Source organism: Blennius ocellaris (assembly GCF_963422515.1).
Source record: "Blennius ocellaris genome assembly, chromosome: 17".
Lineage (NCBI taxonomy): Eukaryota > Metazoa > Chordata > Actinopteri > Blenniiformes > Blenniidae > Blennius > Blennius ocellaris.
In genome coordinates, this window is record NC_137666.1 from 1006130 (window position 1) to 1024688 (window position 18559).

At 46.5% G+C, this 18559-nt stretch overlaps 1 protein-coding gene across 1 annotated transcript in view; it reads right to left on the reverse strand.

Moving 5' to 3' along the window:
• Window positions 1-2114: 2114 nt before the first annotated feature.
• trip11 (thyroid hormone receptor interactor 11) overlaps window positions 2115-18559 on the reverse strand; it is a 26664-nt gene continuing 10219 nt past the window's right edge. Inside the window, exons 7-20 of the mRNA XM_080513221.1 lie at window positions 18197-18237; window positions 18003-18101; window positions 17228-17434; window positions 13042-15939; window positions 12807-12947; window positions 11789-11982; window positions 11531-11694; window positions 9965-10068; window positions 8949-9048; window positions 6848-6929; window positions 4718-4832; window positions 3590-3709; window positions 2434-2578; window positions 2115-2341 (exon numbers count right to left, since the gene is read on the reverse strand). Of these exons, the coding sequence (XP_080369347.1) occupies window positions 2124-2341; window positions 2434-2578; window positions 3590-3709; window positions 4718-4832; window positions 6848-6929; window positions 8949-9048; window positions 9965-10068; window positions 11531-11694; window positions 11789-11982; window positions 12807-12947; window positions 13042-15939; window positions 17228-17434; window positions 18003-18101; window positions 18197-18237 (4628 nt within the window). The 3' untranslated portion in view covers window positions 2115-2123. The remainder of the gene's footprint in view (window positions 2342-2433; window positions 2579-3589; window positions 3710-4717; window positions 4833-6847; window positions 6930-8948; window positions 9049-9964; window positions 10069-11530; window positions 11695-11788; window positions 11983-12806; window positions 12948-13041; window positions 15940-17227; window positions 17435-18002; window positions 18102-18196; window positions 18238-18559) is intronic.

Genomic DNA, 18559 nt, shown 5'->3' on the forward strand with positions numbered 1-18559 from the left:
GCCCCGCCCCCTCCGGTCGGTCGGGACGCGCGCGCTCACGCACGAGCGCGCAAGTGTGTAAACAGCCAGAGTGACAACGCACACATCTGCACATCTGGCGCAAACGGCTGCGGACATCAACGCAAAATACAGGGATATATTTATATATATTTATATATATGTAAAAAAATAAAAATAAAAAATATATATATATCTACATACATGTATGTATACACACATACATACATACATGTATGTATACACACATACATGTGTATATATATATATACATACATACATATATATATACACACATCTATATATACATATACACATCTATATATCTATATATATACCCATCGATATATATATACATATATACGCATCTATATATACACATCTATATATATATACATACCTATATATATACACCTATATATATATACACATCTATATCTATATCTATATATATGAATAAATAAATCAGGTTTTCCATATTTCCATAATACAACATTTTGGGTCATATTAACACATTATTAATAATAATAAGTAACAATTTTGACTTTAAATCACAAACAAATAATTGAAAAAAGATTAAATTTTTTAAAAAAAAGAAGAAAAAAGTAGAGGCAGATTTGACAAACAGGAAAAAAAAAAAAAAAAAGATTTAAAGATAAATGAAGGAGAAAAATGAGTTAATAAAACAAAACATGGTGGTATAGTGGTTCACGTGGCCACTTGGATATATAGAGAGATGAGAACGAGGGATGAAAGAAGGAGAAGAGATGTAGAAGAGGGTGAGCGACAGGATGGAGGTTCCATGTTCTCCTCCAGTTCTTTCCCACCGTCCAAAAACATTTAACCTGCGTCTCTAAGCGGCCTTGTGGTGGAGGTTAGTGTGAACTGTTGCATTGTGGGACGGAGAGACGGCAGCTCTTTAACTGGTTAGAAGAAAAATGTCACTTCCGAATGAAAAAAATAAAATAAAATAAATGAAATAACCCCAAGAAATATCAGCAGCAGGAGATTTATTTTTGATTCTCAAATCCTCAATAAATCACAGGTACAAACCTCAATTAATCAGCCGAGTTCAACCGACTTCTCTTTTTTTTTGGCGTCTCTCGATTTTTACATCTACTTTTCATTTTTTTTTTTTTTTACATTTTCCCCGTCAAACCTGGAAAACCCTGGAACATTCCCCTCCTACAGTATCGTGATTGAAGTCTATACAAAAATGCAGCGCTGCCGCGTCGCCCGGGTTCGGCTAAAACATCTCGCATGTGCAGTTTCTTTTTAAATTTCATTTTGTAAATATAAATATTTATATCAACAATTTACAATCCTGATTAAACAACTAATCTAATTAGCAAAAAAAAAAATGCAGGCACTTTACTTCCTCTGTGCCGATAAATAGGAGAAAAAAAAAAAAACGCCACCCATTTACATATATATATATATAGAACTATATAATAGTAGTATATTTAAACATAGGAGCAGTTTGAAGCCTGTGACGGACCGCCGTCAGCAGTACGGCCGTAATTACGACGGTTATTGCATATCACAGTCTGGCCGTCTGGAAAAGACAAGATGTTACTGAAGAAGAAGAAGAAGAAGGAGAAAAAAACAACATTTTTATGGTTTTAACAGATGTAGTGAACCACATAAATCTCCCCCGCAGCCCGTCGCTGCCAGAAAGCTTCGCGGCTCTGGATCGGAATCGTCTCGCTCTATTGTCGAAGGAAGACGAGAGAAAAAAAAAAAAAGGACGACGAGGTGACGGAGACGAGGAGGAGGCGGCGGCGAGACTCGAGCGGCGGCGAGTCGACAAGGTCACTTGTGTTCAGGAAGTGGCGTGACGGAGAGAAATCTAAAGAACTCTTATCAACGAAAAAAAAAAAAAAAAGAGACAGTTACGACAAAAAAAAAAAACCCAACTCTCCGTTTCTCCCTCGATACAAACGAGCCACAACTTTTGGAAAAATGATCTCATCCTGCATATTTTGTGAGGATTTTCTCCGAGGGTCCAGACGTCCAAAGTAACACTGGAGAGTCTGTTGCATAGAACAGGAATTGCAAGTCAAACCCACCCCTCCCCCTCCCCCATCCTCCCCCCTCCCCCCAAAATTTGACGTGGTGACGGCCGATCACTGCCTCAGCAGGTCCTTGAGGACGGCGCCGCCGCTCGCCTCGGCCGACACCGGCACCGGGGTGAAGGTGGGCAGGGCTTGCGAGATGGGCTTCATCAGGAGGTGGCCCCCCGGGGCCCCCGGGCCGGCGGCGCCGGCCAGCAGGGGCACGGCGGCGGAGCGCGGCGCCAGGAAGGGGTTGGACTCGCCGGGACGCCTGCTGGCCGCTGCCGGTCCTGCAAAGGGAAGGAAGACGTTTGCGTTGACTTTGACTGACTGGGGCGGGATGAACGGAGGGTTTGACAAAGTGGCGTCGCGGGTCGGTCACCTATAGCGGCGCCGCTCGCCGCCGCGCCGGTTCGTCTGGGGGGAACGGCGCTCAGAGGCTTGAAGTCGAGGACCGGGAGCTTCGGGACGGGGAGCGACGGCGTCGACTCCATCTCCAGGAACTTCACGAACATCTCAGAGAACGACTGGAACAACGAGAGCGGATGTGAGGAGAGCCGGGAATCAATGTTTGGTACCCGGTTGAGTGTGTTTGGTACCCGGTTGAGTGTTTGGTACCAATCGAGTGTATTTGGTACCCAACTGAGTGTGGTTGGTACACGGTTCAGTGTGTTTGGTACCCGGTTCAGTGTGTTTGGTACCCGGTTGAGTGTGTTTGGTACCAATTGAGTGTGTTTCGTTCCCGGTTGAGTGTGCTTGGTACCCGGTTGAGTGTGCTTGGTACCCAGTTGAGTGTGTTTGGTACCCGGTTGAGTGTGTTTGGTACCCAATCGAGTGTATTTGGTATCCGGTTGAGTGTGTTTGGTATCCAATTGAGTGTGTTTCGTATCCAATTGAGTGTGTTTGGTACCCGGTTGAGTGTGCTTGGTACCCGGTTGAGTGTGCTTGGTACCCGGTTGAGTGTGTTTGGTACCCAATTGAGTGTGTTTCGTATCCAATTGAGTGTGTTTGGTACCCGGTTGAGTGTGCTTGGTACCCGGTTGAGTGTGTTTGGTACCCAATCGAGTGTGTTTAGTACCCGGTTGAGTGTGTTTGGTACCAATCGAGTGTGTTTGGTACCCAATTGAGTGTGTTTGGTACCCAGTTAAGTGTGTTTGGTACCCGGTTAAGTGTGCTTGGTACCAATTGAGTGTATTTGGTACCCGGTTGAGTGTGTTTGGTACCCAGCTGAGTGTATTTGGTACCCGGTTGAGTGTGTTTGGTACCCAGTGGAGCGTGTTTGGTCCCCAGTTGAGTGTGTTTGGTACCCGGTTGAGTGTGTCTGGTACCCGGTTCAGTGTGTTTGGTACCCGGTTGAGTGTGTTTGGTACCCAGCTGAGTGTATTTGGTACCCGGTTGAGTGTGTTTGGTACCCAGTGGAGCGTGTTTGGTCCCCAGTTGAGTGTGTTTGGTACCCGGTTGAGTGTGTCTGGTACCCGGTTCAGTGTGTTTGGTACCCGGTTCAGTGTGTTTGGTACCCAGGTGAGTGTGTTTGGTACCGAGTTGAGTCCCTGGGCGTTGGGCCTCTGCGGCGTGTTCGGGACGCTCTGGGCTCCGCGGCTCCCCAACAGACTCGACACCCATCCAGTCACGCCGCCACGCCCGTCCTCCACCAGCATCTGTAGGCGAGTGGACGTGGAAATAAAGGCGGATCAGTGCGGATCAACCCGACAGTAAAGGTGGCGTTAACCCCTTCCTGACCGGGGGGGGGGGGGGGTATTTTAATCTCAGAAACCCGAGAGACGCCGCCGAGTTCCTGAAGGCGGAGGAGAGGAGCTGCTTCTGAGGCACGTAAACAACGAGCCAAGTGGAAAATCCAAATCGCATTAGCAGGAGAGGAGGAAGAAAAAAAGAAAGAAAACAACTTCCAGGGTCTTGTGAGGAGCTGTAATCACATTTCGCTCCTCGGCCTGTATCTGTTTCCCTTTAGGAGTGTTGGGCAACGCCGTGGAGCCGCTGCCAAGACCCAATAACTTTCTTCTCTCCGAGCTCCCAGACGGTTTTCGGGGCGTTTGACCGACGACTCACTGTTGTTTCACGGTCGGGCAACACGCTCTCGCATAAAACCGTCAGTGGAAGTACAAACAGAAGGTTTATCCACGTGAACACAAAGTTTTACGGGGGATTTACGCGCTAAATGAACCATAAAATGTTATTTATAAGAGATCAACAGGAGCCAGACTCACGTTTCACTCATTCACAAAAAAAAAAAAGAGCCTCCAGGACATTTCGTCACGCGAGTTATTTATAACTCCTGCGTGTCGTTCGGCAACTTTACAAATAATCCAAATTAACAAAGCTAAAAGGTGCAGAATTCCATTTTTGGAGGTTTAAAATGAAAGCAGACGGCTCACATTCACCTGGAAACGAGGCGTTTCGCTCCTTTTAGCACCAAAATGTGATGATTTGTGACCATTTTTAGCAAAAAATGTCCAAAAACTCACATTTAAGATGAGTTTTTCCCCCCAATAATCCTCAACATCAAGTCTGAGGAAGCGAAGAGTTTTAGGAGACGTTTATGAGATCGGATCTTTTTTTTTTTCCCGTCCCTCGACGTCGACTCTTCTCGCCGTTGCTGCTCTGGAGCGACTGGGACGTAGAAGGTTGGATTTCGTCCGACGACCCACCTTGTCCACGTCGTCCCGGCCGAGTCCCAGGACGCTGCCCATGAGCCTGAGCACGTCGGCACGCTTGGCTTTCGGCGTGTGGAAGTATCCCACGAACAAGTTGCGCATCAGGACTCTGCAAGCAGAACGACAGGGGAGCGCATTGTTGTGCCGTGACGTGATCCAGGGGTTCAAAAAGATCTGCTTTTATGAAATTTAAATAAATAAATAATGTTTGGTTTTCATTCAGAGGAACAAAAACTTTATTGTTTACGACATTTCTGTGCCGTAATCGTCTCTTTCCTTCGACTGTTCAGGAGTAAATGCATTATAGCGTTTCTGAATTGAGGCTGTGTTCTGGACACATTCAACACAATTCATTCGTCCGCACAGGGAATGTTCTTTAAGAAAAACTGCAAAAAAAGACAGAAAAACCGGAAATATACAAGTTGGGGAAAGTCAGATTTCTGAGTTGGAAGCAGAAATGGAAAAAGTTCCACGTTTGACAGTTTTAAGACGTATTTTACCACTAATGGAGTCAAAAATTCCCACTTCCCAGTTAATTACAAGCATTAGGAAACATTCTGTACTTGCTTCCTGTGGGAATTGAAATCTAGAAAGATTTTAATCCACAAGAAGATTCTAAACAAGTCAGTTAAAGGTCGTCGTCAGTCATCTTGATGTCAACGGGGTCGACGTTGTAGCAACGCAGGCGGAAACTTTGCTTTTTAAAACTCCATTTGTCCATTAATCTATTTGAGAATAACGACTTTCTTTGTCTGCAGTGAAATTTGTTCGCGTGTCTTTAGATTAGTGTATAACGTGCGTGCATGAACAGTAAATTGTATAATCTGAGTCTGGCCTATAACTGCCTGGTGGACGGTGGGTTTTGTGTGCCCTCGACAGCGACTGGAAGGCATTCAGTTCCATTTTTTTTTTAGCATAATGCTATTTAGCTGTGAAGCAGTTGTCATATTTATATATTTAAAGTCCCAGTGAAATGAAAACTCGACCTCCAAAACACTCTGGTGTCGCTTCTAGGGACATTTTTCCTGCTAACTGGCTCGAGGGTAAAATGTTAAAACACGACAATCTGCGAGAAAATAGCCGATAAACGTTGGTATTTCCTCTGCTGGGCGGAGCTTCTGACAATAATAGAGTGACATCACGAGTTGTGCACACGCCCAAGTTGTGTTTACATTATGGAGGATCAGAGTTTTGACCACGAAGAGGCTGAATTGAACCAGATTTCATCATCATGGTCATTTCAAACCCAGTGATTGATGAAGAAGACACAGAAGGTGGTTCTGCCATCGGTGACCCCGTCTGGAACATGTTTGAGGAAGCAGAAGACGCTTCGTCCTCCATTCGTCCTCGTCTCCTCGCCTCAGCAGCCGCCAGTTTTCACCTTTGAGGCTTTGAGGCTCCTGACTTTTGGCAGAACGACCGGCTTCCTGGATCGAAACGCTTTTCTGACTGTCCAGGTAATACTTGATCGTCTACTAGCCACCTGAGCTAGCGGCTAGCCGCTCCCGCCGCCCGTGCTCCTTTCCTCCTCTCTGGTCTCTTCCAGGCTCAATCTTTCATCAAGGCTCATAAAACGCCGACTATAACTTCAAAACACTGTAAAAACTTGGATATTTAAGAGGAAACAAGCCGATATAAACACAACAGATCGAGATCTGCACAACTCGTGATGTCACACATAGGCTCCGCCCACAACGGCCCACGAAGAAGAAGGATTCCCCCGACGTCCTCGGCTGGAGATTCAAAATTCAAATAACTTTGTTATGCGACAACAGTGGTGGGGCAGAGTCGGAGGAACCTTAGAAGTAGAACCCGTCATTTTTTGCAAAGTAGCGTGTTACATTTCACTGGGACTTTAAAACTTAATACAGAAACGGGATCAGATGTTTCTTGAGTAAAGTGAACCTGCAAGACCTGACTGAGGGTGAAGAAAGTCCAAAATTGCTTAAACGTCCGTGCAAAACCCGCTAAACATATTCCACGTGTAGTTTAAAAGCCACATACACGCCAAAACACGAGATTAAAGTAAAAACAAGGAGCAGAAAAGCCGCCGATTTCATCAGAACTCATTCGTTGTGAAACATTTTTTTTTTTTAATTTCACTGCTGACGTGTGTAAACTTACTTGTCTATCTTTCCTTCTGTGCTGTTCAGAAGGTTCATCAGTTTCTTCTGAGCTTCTTCCAACATCTCCTGCCTCACATCCACTGCAACACACACACAAATACAAACACACACACACGATGTTACTTCATGTGTTGCCTGCTGCATGTGGTCGTCACATGTTATCATTACTTCCCAGCCCCGGCGCTAAACATCCGCTCCCACAACAAATAAATACGCAGATTACCTTTGAGAAACGCGGACATTAGCTAGTAAGTGTTAGCAGGTGTGCAGAGCGGCGACCCGGAGGATTCACACCCCGTCAAACTGCTCAAAAACAACATTTTTCATTCATTTATACAATTCGGACGCCGTTTTCTTAAAAAAAGCAGCAACGAGAGAGGAAAAGAAAACCGTTTGTACGACAGTAGGTTAGAGATCAACTTCGATATCTAATGATAAAACACATCAATCAGTGCTTTTTATAGTTACACAAGCTGGGAAATACAATTACTAATTCAGCAAAATTAAGATGCGAAACCTCAATAGATTTTATGTGACTTTTAACTTCCAGCTGCTTTTTTTAAAATCAGGAATATTTTCTTTATTTTCTCAAGCTGTTATTCAAATAGAGCCCATCAAACTGTCCTTATGATATAAACCTACAGATGTGGGAAAAGAAAAGAAGACGAAGGACAATATGTACATTTGACAGTGGAAATTTAAATATAATCTAATTTCCTCTAATAGACGGACGGAGAAACGATTTTCTTTTCCAGGAGTGAATTTAAAGTGATCCAGACGTGGAAAAGTTAAAATTCCACATTTCAACAGAAACAATGAAATGTGTGTTTGGCACATTCATCATAAATATACGGAAATATTTCAGGGTCACATTCTGGTTTTAACTGTAATAGTTTAATCTTGAAACAGCGTCTCCATACATTTTTTTTAATTTAGTTAGTTTTTTTTAAAAAGGTGAAAGTTTTTAGTTTATATGAAATAACTGCCTAAACAATAAACTTTTGAATTAGATTTGAACAGTTGCCATTTATTGCACTAAATTCTACACGAATTTCCTCAAAAAGAATCAAAATATATATATTTAATACTTTTTAAATATATATATTATATATATTACATATATTTTTAATATATATATTTTTTTATTTTTTGAATATATATATATATTATATATATTTTTATATATACACAATATATATTTTATATATATATATATTATATATATATATTTATTAAATATATATATATTTTAATGGCGCTGCAGCAGAGAATGTTCACAATCAGCCGCCGTTACGAAACGACGCTTTTTAAAAAAAATATTTTTCTTTTCAGCTTATCAAGACGTTTAGATTTATGCGACGTATCGCAGTGAAGTCGGCGCGACGGAGACGCGGCTCGTTCTCACGGTTAATCAGCCGCCAGCGAGACGCGATATACGTTTTCCCGACGTGTAAAGCAAACAACGGCGTCTCCTATCAGCTCTGGATAAATACCGAGGCGGCGAGTCGGTGAAAACAGAACCCGTCGGAGAATTCGCCGTGACGTAACCCCAGTGAGATAAGACGACTGAGAAGAAAAAAAACTAATTAATTACATAAATAAATCTGTGGAAAGTCAACATTCGACATGTTTATACACGTTTAAGCGCCTCGCTCCCTTTTTTCAAGACGCAAATGTTTCGACATCTTTTTTTTTGCATTTTCAGTATACAGCACGTATATTGGACTACGTGTCCCACAATGCATTGCACCCATGGGGGAGTTGACCATTTCCTGGTTACTAAACAAAACACGTTTTATCTGCAAGAGTCCACCGCGTCCCGCGTCCTCACTATACAGCGACCATTTTTCAAGATGGCCGCCATCTTGATTGAAAAGTTCAAAGCCATCTTTGCTTTGATCATTTGATTTGGCACTCCAGCCCAGAAAACCGTTCTTTTTAGATACTTTAGTCCATAAAACCTCGATATACATGCAAAATATAATCTTTCATTCAAACACTTGGCTTGAAAATGTTGAAAAAAAAGAGAATTTCAGTGAAATGAGCCGCTCTCGAGTTATTTCTGGGGGTTTCTGGGTCGCGGGTTCAGGACGAGGCACCTTGATTCCTCAGCTCTTCGAGTTGCTCCTCCTTCAGGTCGATCTGGTCGGTGAGGCGAGACGCCGAGTCCAGAGCGGCCGTGGCTTCGTCCAGGTTCAACTGGCGGGCGAGAGCACATTTATTTATTTGATTTATTTGTTTGTTTGAGCAGTAAACGTTCTGATGAAGCAAGATGCTTCTGAGCTCCACCCCCAAAAGTTTAATCTCTTTCACCCGTCGTCACATAATCCCTCCTGTGACGTTCAGTTCTAATCCGATCGCCTGGATTGATTTAGATTTTAAAATCGAGCAAATCAGAACTACTGTGAATTTTTATTATACCGAGATGCGACATGCTATTGATCTGCGGACGTCTTCAGAGCAACTAGAATCTACAAATAAAGCTTTATTTTTCTCTTTTTATGTAGTTTTCTTTTACATGTTTTCGATATGTTAAACATTCCAGAAGTTATGGTTGAAATCTGTAAAAAAAAATCGGAATAACAGTTAAATCCTCTGTTAAAACCTCATAAATTAAATTTATTATTCAAGTTTTAATTAATCTATCTATCACTGTAATAGCTGAAAACTTTTTTTAATAATAATTATTTACTGATGCTTGTTGATTTTATGCAATTTACAATAATTACACAAAATTCAATCTTATGCTTTAAGTCAATGTTAGTATTTTTTCATCTCTTATTTTTTTTTTATCTATTTCGTTTAATTAGTTTTGTTGCAAATATTTATAATCCAGTTTTATTTCACTGTTTCAAAAATCAATTTCATTCCACACGTGATTTGTTGTTTCCGTTTGTTTACTCAGTTTTTCTTGTCCTCACTGGGATTTTCCTGTTTTATTTTCTGATTTGTGTTAAATTGGTGTGTTTTTACTCATCGATGCAGAAAATAAGGCATAAAAACAGAAGCGTAAACTCACATTTGGTTAAAAAAATCTCAGATAAAAGTCTCTAAACAACAGAAACAGATGATTTAAGCCTCGACGTCTGGACGTCACATAGAAATAAGAGTTTACCTGCAGAGCAGAGGCTTGGTCTTCCAGCGTCACGGCTTTTCTCCTCCACTCGTCTTTCTCCCTCTTGTGCTTCTCCAGTTCAGCCGAGTACATGGCTTTCTCCTCTGAGGGCGGACGGGAAGAAACAAAGGTGAGGCCATTTTCGTGGAGGATCGATGAAAGTTGTGTTTCTCCTCAGAGACGAAAATATGAAGACAAAATAAGACTAGATGATCTGCATTTCCCGCGGCAAATGCATGATAGTGTGAATGCAAACTGTAATGCTTTTTGCTGCCTGCGTGCGGCAGGTAGACTGGAATGCTTTGAAAAAGTGGAAAAACGTTGAAAAAGTTGGGAAAAGTTGAAAAAGTTTCAATAAGTTGAAACAGTTGAAAAGTGTCAAACGGTTGAAAAAGTGGAAAAAGTTTCAAAAAGTGGAAAAAGTTTCAAAAAGTTGAACTAGTTTCAAAAAGTTGAAAAAGTGTCACACAGTTGGAAAAAGTGTCAGTTGTCAAAGTTTCGAAAAGTTGAAAAAGTTTCAAAAAGTTGCACAAGTTACTAAAAGTTGAAACAGTTGAACAGTTTAAAAGTTGAATGGTTGAAATCTGAAATATCTACGCCACTCTATCTACGCCACTTTATCTACGCCACTCTATCTACGCCACTCTATCTACGCCACTTTATCTACGTCACTTTATCTACGTCACTTTATCAACGTCACTTTATCTACGCCACTCTATCTACGCCACTCTATCTACGTCACTTTATCTACGCCACTTTATCTACGTCACTTTATCTACGTCACTTTATCAACGTCACTTTATCTACGCCACTTTATCTACGTCACTAATTGACCACTTGTTAGGACTTCACTGCCAACACTGGTATTATTTTTTACTATAGTATGTTTATTGTACTTTATTCTACACTTTGCCCCCCATCATAGTTTAATTTCCTTGTATTCCATCTTACTGTATATTTTTCTCCCCTTAGAACTTATTATACTTTATTATAGTTTGTGATTTTTATCTTATTTTTTTAGTCCTATTTTTATTTTATTTACTTATTATTACTCTTTACTGTAAATATTTTTGGTCCTTAGAGTTCTTGATAGTCATTGTATATAAGATTCCTCTATTCTTATCTCACTGTTTGCATGTTTCTTGTCCTTAAGAGCAGAAGGTAACAAGTACATTTCTCCACTGTGAGATCAATAAAAGCTTATCTTATCTTATCTTATCTAATCTTATCTTAATTTCATTCTACTCAATTATGCCGCTGTGTAAATCTATTTCAAGTCCAACCGTGTGTCATATTTACAAAAATACATCATTATACTATGATTGACTAGCAGTATAAGTAGTTTACAGTATCAAAGTGCAACCGATCAAATATTCTGTAAATTTAACTTTTCTTTTATATCAAGTTTTGGTGAGATGAGCAGCTTAATGTTCATAAATTCCCAAAAAATTACCCAAGACACACCGATCCTCACGTATTTCATCTATCAAATCATATATTTCGTGGTTTCTGTGGGTCGCTTTGAAAGAAATGAGAGAAAAACGAGAGTTTGGGTGAGAGACTTGCCTTGCTGGAACTGCTCTAGCACCATCTGCAGGTTGGACAGCGACACTGCGTACTGCTTGACCTGCTCCTGGGAGGTCCGGAGTTGAACCAGCGCCTCGTCCCGCTGCCGCACCGCGCCGCTCAGCTGCTCCTGCAGCGACTCCACCTGCATGCTGGCCTGCTGGCTGCCGGGCGGAGGAACACCGTCAGTCAAGGGGGGAGCCGCGGTCTCGCAAAGACGTTCGTCGTCTTATCGGAACGGCGGCGGCGGACACCGACCTGGCGTTCTCCACCGCGCTGGAGGACGAGGCCAGCTTGTCGTCCAGCAGCGCCACCCTCCGCCTCAGCTCCGTCTCCCGGTCCTCGGCGGCGAGCGCCTCCCTGGTGTACGAGTCCTCGATCTCCAGCAGGTGGTTGCGCAACCGCTGCAGCTCCAGGTTGAGGCGCGACTCCTTGTCGCGGACGTGCTGCAGCTGCAAGCAGGGACGGAGCGGCGCATCTCATTAGTGTGAATGCAAGGCAAGGCAAGGCTTTCACACTCTTGAGAATCTGTTTCTTTTTCAAATCTCGTCAACTTTTTTTTAAATATTTCAACTTTTGTGCCACTTTTTTTCCAATGTTAACGGATGGAGAAATGTTTAACTCGCTATAACTTCTTCAAATCTTCACCGATTTCAACCATTCGACTTTTAAACTGTTTCAACTTATAGTAACTTCTGCAACTTTTCGAAACTTTTACAACTGACACTTTTTCAACTGTTTGACACTTTTTCAACTTTTTGAAACCAGTTCAACTTTTTCAACTGTTTGACACTTTTTCAACTTTTTGAAACTTGTTCAACTTTTTGAAACCAGTTCAACTTTTTCAACTTTTTGAAACCAGTTCAACTTTTTCAAACCAGTTCAACTTTTTCAACTTTTTGAAACCAGTTCAACTTTTTGAAACCAGTTCAACTTTTTCAACTTTTTGAAACCAGTTCAACTTTTTCAACTTTTTGAAACTTGTTCAACTTTTTGAAACTAGTTCAACTTTTTCAACTGTTTGACACTTTTCAACTGTTTCAACTTATTTAAACTTTTCCCAACTTTTTCCCACTTTTTCAAAGCATTCCAGTCTACCTGCCGCAGGCAGGCAGCAAAAAGCATTACAGTTTGCATTCTGAAAATGTATTTATTCTGACGTCCAGAGAATAAATGCTCAATACTCCCATCAAAACCTCCAGCTGTATTTTCTTCATCTCCTTCTTGAATCTTGTTCGGTAGGTTTAACGAACGAACGCCGCCGCCGCCGTCTCACCTCGGTCTGCACCGCCGTCGTCTCCATCTGCTTCTGCTTGAGCGCCATCATCACCTGGTCCCTCTCCTGCTGGAACAGCACCGCCTTCTCCTGCATGGACTTCAGCTCGTTCAGCAGCTGATTCAGTTCGCCGCTCTTTCCCTGCGTCGCAGCAACAGGAGGAGGAAAAAAAAATGAGAAAAGCCGCCGGTCTGAGGCGTCACATATATTCGGGGAAGTGCGAGCGGCGGCCCACCTGCTCCTTGTCCTTCAGCATCCGCTCCACCGTCGCCGCCTTCTCGCTCGTGGCGCCCAGCTCAAACTCCTTCTCGCGCAGCAGCAGGGAGACCTGCATGTTGGTCTCCTGCAGCGCCCGGAACTCCGACTCCTTCTCGCGCGAGCGCGCCGCCACCAGCTCGTTCTCCTCCTTCAGCTTCCGGCCGTCCGCCTCCAGGATGAGGGCGCGCTCCTTCAGGTTGGTGACGGCCTGCTTCAGCACCTCCACGTCGTTCTCGCGGTTCCGCAGGGCGTCGCCCACCTGCAGCAGCTGATCCCCTTTGCTCTTGATGAGCAGGTCCTTGTCCCGCGCCGAGCGCTGCAGGGCGTCCAGCCGCTCCCTGACGTGCCGCGCCTCCTCCGCCCGGCCCCTCTGCTCGCCCTCCGCCGCCGCCGCCGAGTCGGCGAGCCGCCGGTTGTTCTCCTGCAGGGTCCGGATGGCGTCGTCCCTCTCGGCCAGCTGCGCCCGCAGCCCGTCCAGCTCGCCGGCGCCGGGCGGGGGGACCTCCCGGGTGACGTCGGGGGCCGGCGAGGCGTGGTCCAGTCTGCCCAGCAGCACGTCCTTGGTGGAGCTGAGCCGCGTGATGGTCTGCTGGACCTGCGCCAGCTCGGCGCTCAGGCTCCCCAGCCGCCGCTCCTTCTGCTCGTAGCTCCGCACCAGCCGGCCGTAGTCGGCCGACAGCCGCGAGCTGCAGTCGCCGTCGGCGGAGACCTGGCCCTGCAGCCGCAGCAGCTCCTCCTGCAGCTGCGCCGACTCGTGCTGCATGTTCTTCACCGTGGTGATCACCTGCTGCTTCCACTCCTCCATCTTCTTCACCTGCTGCTTCAGGGTGTCGCGCTCCTGCAGCAGCTCCTCGAACTGGTTGCTGCTGACGCCGCCGCCGGGGCCGCCGGGCTCGCCGCCCGACGCCTGCAGCACCGTCACCAGGGTCTGGCACTTCTGGGTCAGGGCGTCGATCTCGATGTCCTTCTCCCGGATGATGCGCGACAGGTTCTGGATGGTCTCCTTGAACATCTCCTGGCTCCCCGACGGGTCGCCCATGCTGGAGAGGCGCTGGTTCTCCTGCTGGAGCTTCAGCAGGGCGGCCTCCTTCCCCGCCATGATGTCCATGAGGCGGTGGTAGTCGGAGCGCAGCTGGCTGTTCTCCCGCGTCTTCTCGTTGAGCACGGCCAGCACCTGCTCCCGCTCCACGCCGTACGCCTGCAGCTGCTGCTGCAGGAACAGGACGTCCTGGCCGTGGGCGCCGCCGCCACCGCCGCCGCCCACCGAGGCCCTGGCGTGCAGCGCCTGGATCTCCAGGTCCTTCTGCAGGATGGCCTGGGACAGCCTGCCCACCTCGTCGCGGGACACGGCCAGCTGGTCCAGCTGCGTGGCCAGCGACAGGTTCCTCTCGTTCAGCCGGCCGATCTCCGTCTCCTTCTCCCTGATGCCCTCCACCAGCCTCTCGATCTCCGCCTTCGACAGGTCGTGCTTCTCGTTGCCGTTCTCCTGGTTGAGGGACCGCGTCTTGTCCTCCCGCAGGATGACGTCGCCCTGCGTGGGCGGGGAGTTGGCCCGGTCCCGGCCCTCCCCGAGCTCGTCCGCCGCCCGCCGGAGGCGGCCGACCTCCTCGTCCCTGGCGTGGACGAGCTGGTCGTAGCGGAGCGCCGCCTGCTCCAGCTCGCCCTGCCGGGCCTGCAGGGCCTGCTGGGACAGGAGGAGGGCCGCCTGCCGCTCCTCCGCCGTCCTCCTCAGGCCCTGGACCTCCTCGTCCACGCCGCTCCCGGACGCCCTGAGCTGGGCGATCTCCGCCTCCAGCTCCGTGATGATGTCCAGCGTCCGGGGCTCGGCCAGGTGGGGCGGCCTGCTCTGCTGGTCCCGGAGCCGGTCGATCTCCTCCTTCAGGTGGCTGTTCTCCTCCTTCATGCCCCCCAGCTGCTTGTCCTTGTCCTCCAGCGCCCGCCTCAGCGAGTCCGCCTCCTCGCCCGTGGCCGACCTGCCGCTCTCCAGCTCCTCCCGCAGGTCCGCCGCGTCGCGCTTCAGCGTCTCCACGAAGGCGTCCTTCTCCTGCAGCAGGTCCGTCAGCTGCTTCTGCCCGGCGACGGTGATGGCGAGCATCTCGTTGGTGTCCCGGTGGTCGGCCGCCTGCTGCTCCAGGTCCCGCCTCAGCTGGCCGAGCTCCAGGTCCTTCTCCTGGTTCAGCCGGACGGCGCGCTCGTGCTCCGCCTGCAGGGCGGAGGCGTCCAGGGACCGCGCTCGGCTCAGCTCCTCCGCCGTCTGCTGGTAGCGCCGGCTCTGCTCGCTCAGCTTCCCCTCGGCCTGCGCCAGCTCGCCCTCCAGCTGCTGCTTCTCCAGCTTCAGGGCTTCGATGCGGGTGTCTTTCTCCCTGGCGGCCCGGTTCAGCCCGGCCTGGCCCGCCTGGCCCTCCTCCAGCCGCCTGCTCAGCTCCTCCACCCTACGCAGGTGCTGCTCCACTTCCTCCTCCAACCTCCGGTTCTCCATCTTCAGCTCGTAGTTCTCCGCCGCCGCCGCCACCTCGCGGGAGTTCCTCCTCTCCGACACCTCCTCGCCCCTCGTCTCCGGCTCCTCGCCGGCTCCTCCCTCCCGCTCCCTCTCCCGCAGGCTCTCCCTCAGCGCCGCCGCCTCCCTCCGGGCGTCCCGCGCCTGCTCCCGGGCGCCGCCCAGCTCGTCCCTCAGCGCCGCCGCCGCCCGCTCCAGCTCCTGCTTGCTCATGTGCAGGTCGTTGAGGGTGAAGGCGCTCTGGCTCGCCCGCTCCTTCTGGCTCTCCAGCTCCCGCTCCAGGCGGCGCCCCCGGTCCTCGGCGGCGCCGAGCTCCGTCGTCACGCTCGCCAGCTCCGCCTCCGCCTCCTTCAGCTGCTCCTTCACCGAGATCACGTGCTGGAAAACACAGAGCAAGTAGCGTCAGCGCCTCAGTTCTCGTGTCGACGTGTCAATGAAGTGTAAATAAATCCATCGTGTAAATCAGGGGTGTCAAAGTGATTTCAGTCGAGGAGCTTCATCAACCTGATCTGACCTCTGGAGGCCCAACAAGTCAAACATCACATTAAACTGCAGATATGGACAAATGCAGAGTCTTTCCTTCTTTTGATTCCTTGGTAACTGCAAGAATTTGCCAGTCTATTCTGAAATATACATATTAACCCTCTGGGGCCTGTGGACACACCAGTGAGTCCTCGTCACATGACCATTTGAAAAGGCAGTAGCGTCACAGCACAGCGTCATCTGGTCCAGTGTTTCAATCCGTGTCAAAAGTGCAGATATAAAACTACAAGCTCGTTTTTAAATGATGTTGATCGCCCAAATAAAAGCAGAGATATGAGGAAAAATATGTGTGACCTTCTATAAATAGTTTTACAAAAACGCCTGTGGCAGTGCTTCTATTTCACTGTAAATATCTGTATAGAACTGTTTTTTCAGCCCTGTTTTGATCAATTTTTGTTAATTATAGTTTAGATTTACTTTACAAGTAAACAAAATGATTCGTTAACCATGTCTGTGAATTTTATAGTCAATAAATCTCTGTTTTTACCACCCAAACTTGTAATTTTATGGTGTTTTTAGATCCACTGTTTTAATACAGTATTCCAAAGTGATGAAATTACTTCAGAAATGCATTTATGAGGTTGTCCTGAACAAAATGACACCAAAAAAGGCAAGGTTTAGGGATTTTATATCTGAGATATAAAGGGAAAATCAATTGTAGTGAAAAACGGCACAAAATGCTTCAGGCCCCGAAGGGTTAAAGAAATCAGATATTATATTTGCAAAAAAACAAACCCTCAGTCGCATGTATCTGGATATCGTATTCAGGATTAAAACAATTTGTCCTCATCTGGAAATTGAGTTTACGTGTCTAAAGCATCACTTCACATAAGTTGGACTCGTTGTTTTATTGTGAAAGGCGTTGCGTCATGTGACCTCCACAGATGCATTAATGTCGGGGGTCAAATTCTGACCAAGGGCGGTTTTGAATGTCATTTTTACCGATCTAGTGTTTTTAGATCAGCCACTTGTCAGTTTTCATATTTATACTTGAAAAAAAAATCCCATGGCGGCCGGATGAGATGGTCTGGTGGGCCGGTTCTGGCCCCCGGGCCGGTTCTGGCCCCCCGGGGGCCACATGTTGGACACCCCTGCTGTAAAGGGAGGAAGTGGTGACTCGGACCTGCGTGGCCTCCTGGTTCTGCTGGTCCAGTTCCTCCAGTTCAGACGCCAGAGTGTCGCGTTCCTCCTCCGCGGCTCTCAGGGCTTCTTCTCTCCTCTCCAACTCCGCCTTCAGCTCCTCCACCTCCTCCACCACCTCCACCTCCCCGCCTCCGTCGTCAGCCTCCACTTTCTCTTCTGCCGCCGTCAGTCTTTGCTGCAGATTAACCTGCGAACACAAAAAAACATAGGTGTTTGTGAGACGACGCTCCTTTTCCAGGGAATCCAGAATTTGAGTACCGCAAAATCTATACAACCATTATTTTTTCAGAATACTGCTGGTTTTCTGATTACTTTAAAGTGTCAGGGGTAAAAAAATACACGGTTCAAATCAAGCATGATTGGAAAAAAAAGTTTTTTTTCCAGTATCGCAGATCATAATTCAACTTTCATCATAGTTTCGAGTCAGAAACTGAATAAATTGATGTAAATTCATCATTTTTTAAAGTAATTCCTTCTATAGCTTCAGCATTGGTACCATCAGCTATGAAATCATCCTCGGAGATTTAAAACAAGCCAATTTTAGGGGAAAAGTTTCGATATTCATCTTCAAATGCACAGAGCAAAATGTGAAAACTGGCCAGAAACAAGACCCGACACATGGAAATGTACTGAGAAAAGCATATAAACAAAAAAAAAAAGCGTAACACGTTTAACCTAAACAATGCCTCTGCAGCAAACTAACTCCTAACAGCCACTGCCGGCAGAAAGCCGTTTAAATAAAGTTAATTTTGAACCTTTTCTTCCTCCAGGACCTCCTTTTCCCGTCGAAGTGTCCCGATGACGGTGTTCAGCTCCAAGATGTCTGCGTGCTCCACTTCTCCCTGCGGCTCCGCCTGCAGTCCACAACAAACAAAAACGGTTAAATACAAATGAATAAAAGTCAAATAATTACTAATAATAATGTATTATTGCTTGTGGCCACACTTTCCTCGGCCCGGTTCTGCAGCCGCTCGATTTCTTTCTCTGCAGCTGGAGAGAGAAAATCCGAGTTAACGTGGAAACATTTTGAATTTCTAACAGAGTGACGTCAAAAAAATTATAGTTAATTCAGCTGTGAATTAATTGAGTGTGCATTATGTATTATAAAGTTACTGAACAGGAATCCCGTGTGTCTAGATCAGTGTTTTTCAACCTTTTTGAGCCAAGACACACTTTTTTCTTTGGAAACATCTGGAGTCACACCACCTCCACCCGAAAATGTTAAAAAGTTAAACTCTGTAGCCTCTATTAACAATATAAAGTCTTTCTCATCCAAGTTTTATCAACAGGAATCCAGTAAATCCAGAAAGCA